General features: G+C 63.2%; 1 protein-coding gene across 1 annotated transcript in view; it reads left to right on the top strand.

The window, feature by feature from the left end:
* LOC113941127 (signal-induced proliferation-associated 1-like protein 3) overlaps positions 1-290 on the top strand; it is a gene marked incomplete at its 3' end in the record, with an annotated part of 5,052 nt that extends 4,762 nt beyond the window's left edge. The window contains exon 3 of the mRNA XM_027632284.1: positions 160-290. Coding sequence (XP_027488085.1) covers positions 160-290 — 131 coding nt within the window. The remainder of the gene's footprint in view (positions 1-159) is intronic.
* Between the last annotated feature and the right edge of the window lie 389 nt (positions 291-679).

Genomic DNA, 679 nt, shown 5'->3' with positions numbered 1-679 from the left:
TTCCCTTTCCCTTCACATCCCTTCCCTGTCCCTCCATGTCCCTCCACGTCTCCTCCACATGTGCCCCCACGTCCCTCTGTCCCCACCACGTCCCCCCTGACCCTCCACGTCCCCCCAGCCCCCCCTTCCATCCCCCCTCATCCCGCTTCTCCTCCCCAGAACATTCCAACTACTTCGGCGTGGACGACAAGCTGGGCCCGGTGGCCGTGAGCATCCGGCGGGAGAAGCTGGAGGAGCACAAGGAGCACGGCCCCCAGTACCAGCACCGCCTCATCTTCCGCACCAGCCAGGTCTGCCAACACCTCCCTGCCCTCCACACCGGGACCACCCTTCGGAAGCGGCGCCGGGATGGGCGGCCGTGGGTCCATCCCTGCTTCCCGTGGCTCCATCAGGGTGTTGATGTTCCCTGTTTCCTTCCCTGTTCCTTTCCCTGTTCCTTTCCCTGTTTTTTTCCCGGTTCCTTTCCCTGTTCCGTTCCCTGTTCCTTTCCCTGTTCCCTTCCCCGTTCCCTTCCCCGTTCCCTTCCCCATTTCCCTGTTCCCTTCCCTGTTCCCCGTTCCCTGTTCCCCGTTCCCTTCCCTGTTCCCCGTTCCCTTCCCCGTTCCCTTCCCCATTTCCCTGTTCCCCGTTCCCTTCCCCGTTCCCTTCCCTGTTCCCCGTTCCCTTCCCCATTTCCCTG

This window comes from Corapipo altera, unplaced genomic scaffold (genome assembly GCF_003945725.1).
Source record: "Corapipo altera isolate COAL_440 unplaced genomic scaffold, ASM394572v1 58919, whole genome shotgun sequence".
In the NCBI taxonomy this organism is placed as follows: Eukaryota; Metazoa; Chordata; class Aves; order Passeriformes; family Pipridae; genus Corapipo; species Corapipo altera.
The sequence above is the reverse complement of the archived record's forward strand: the minus strand, read 5'-3'. Positions and strand labels throughout refer to the sequence as shown.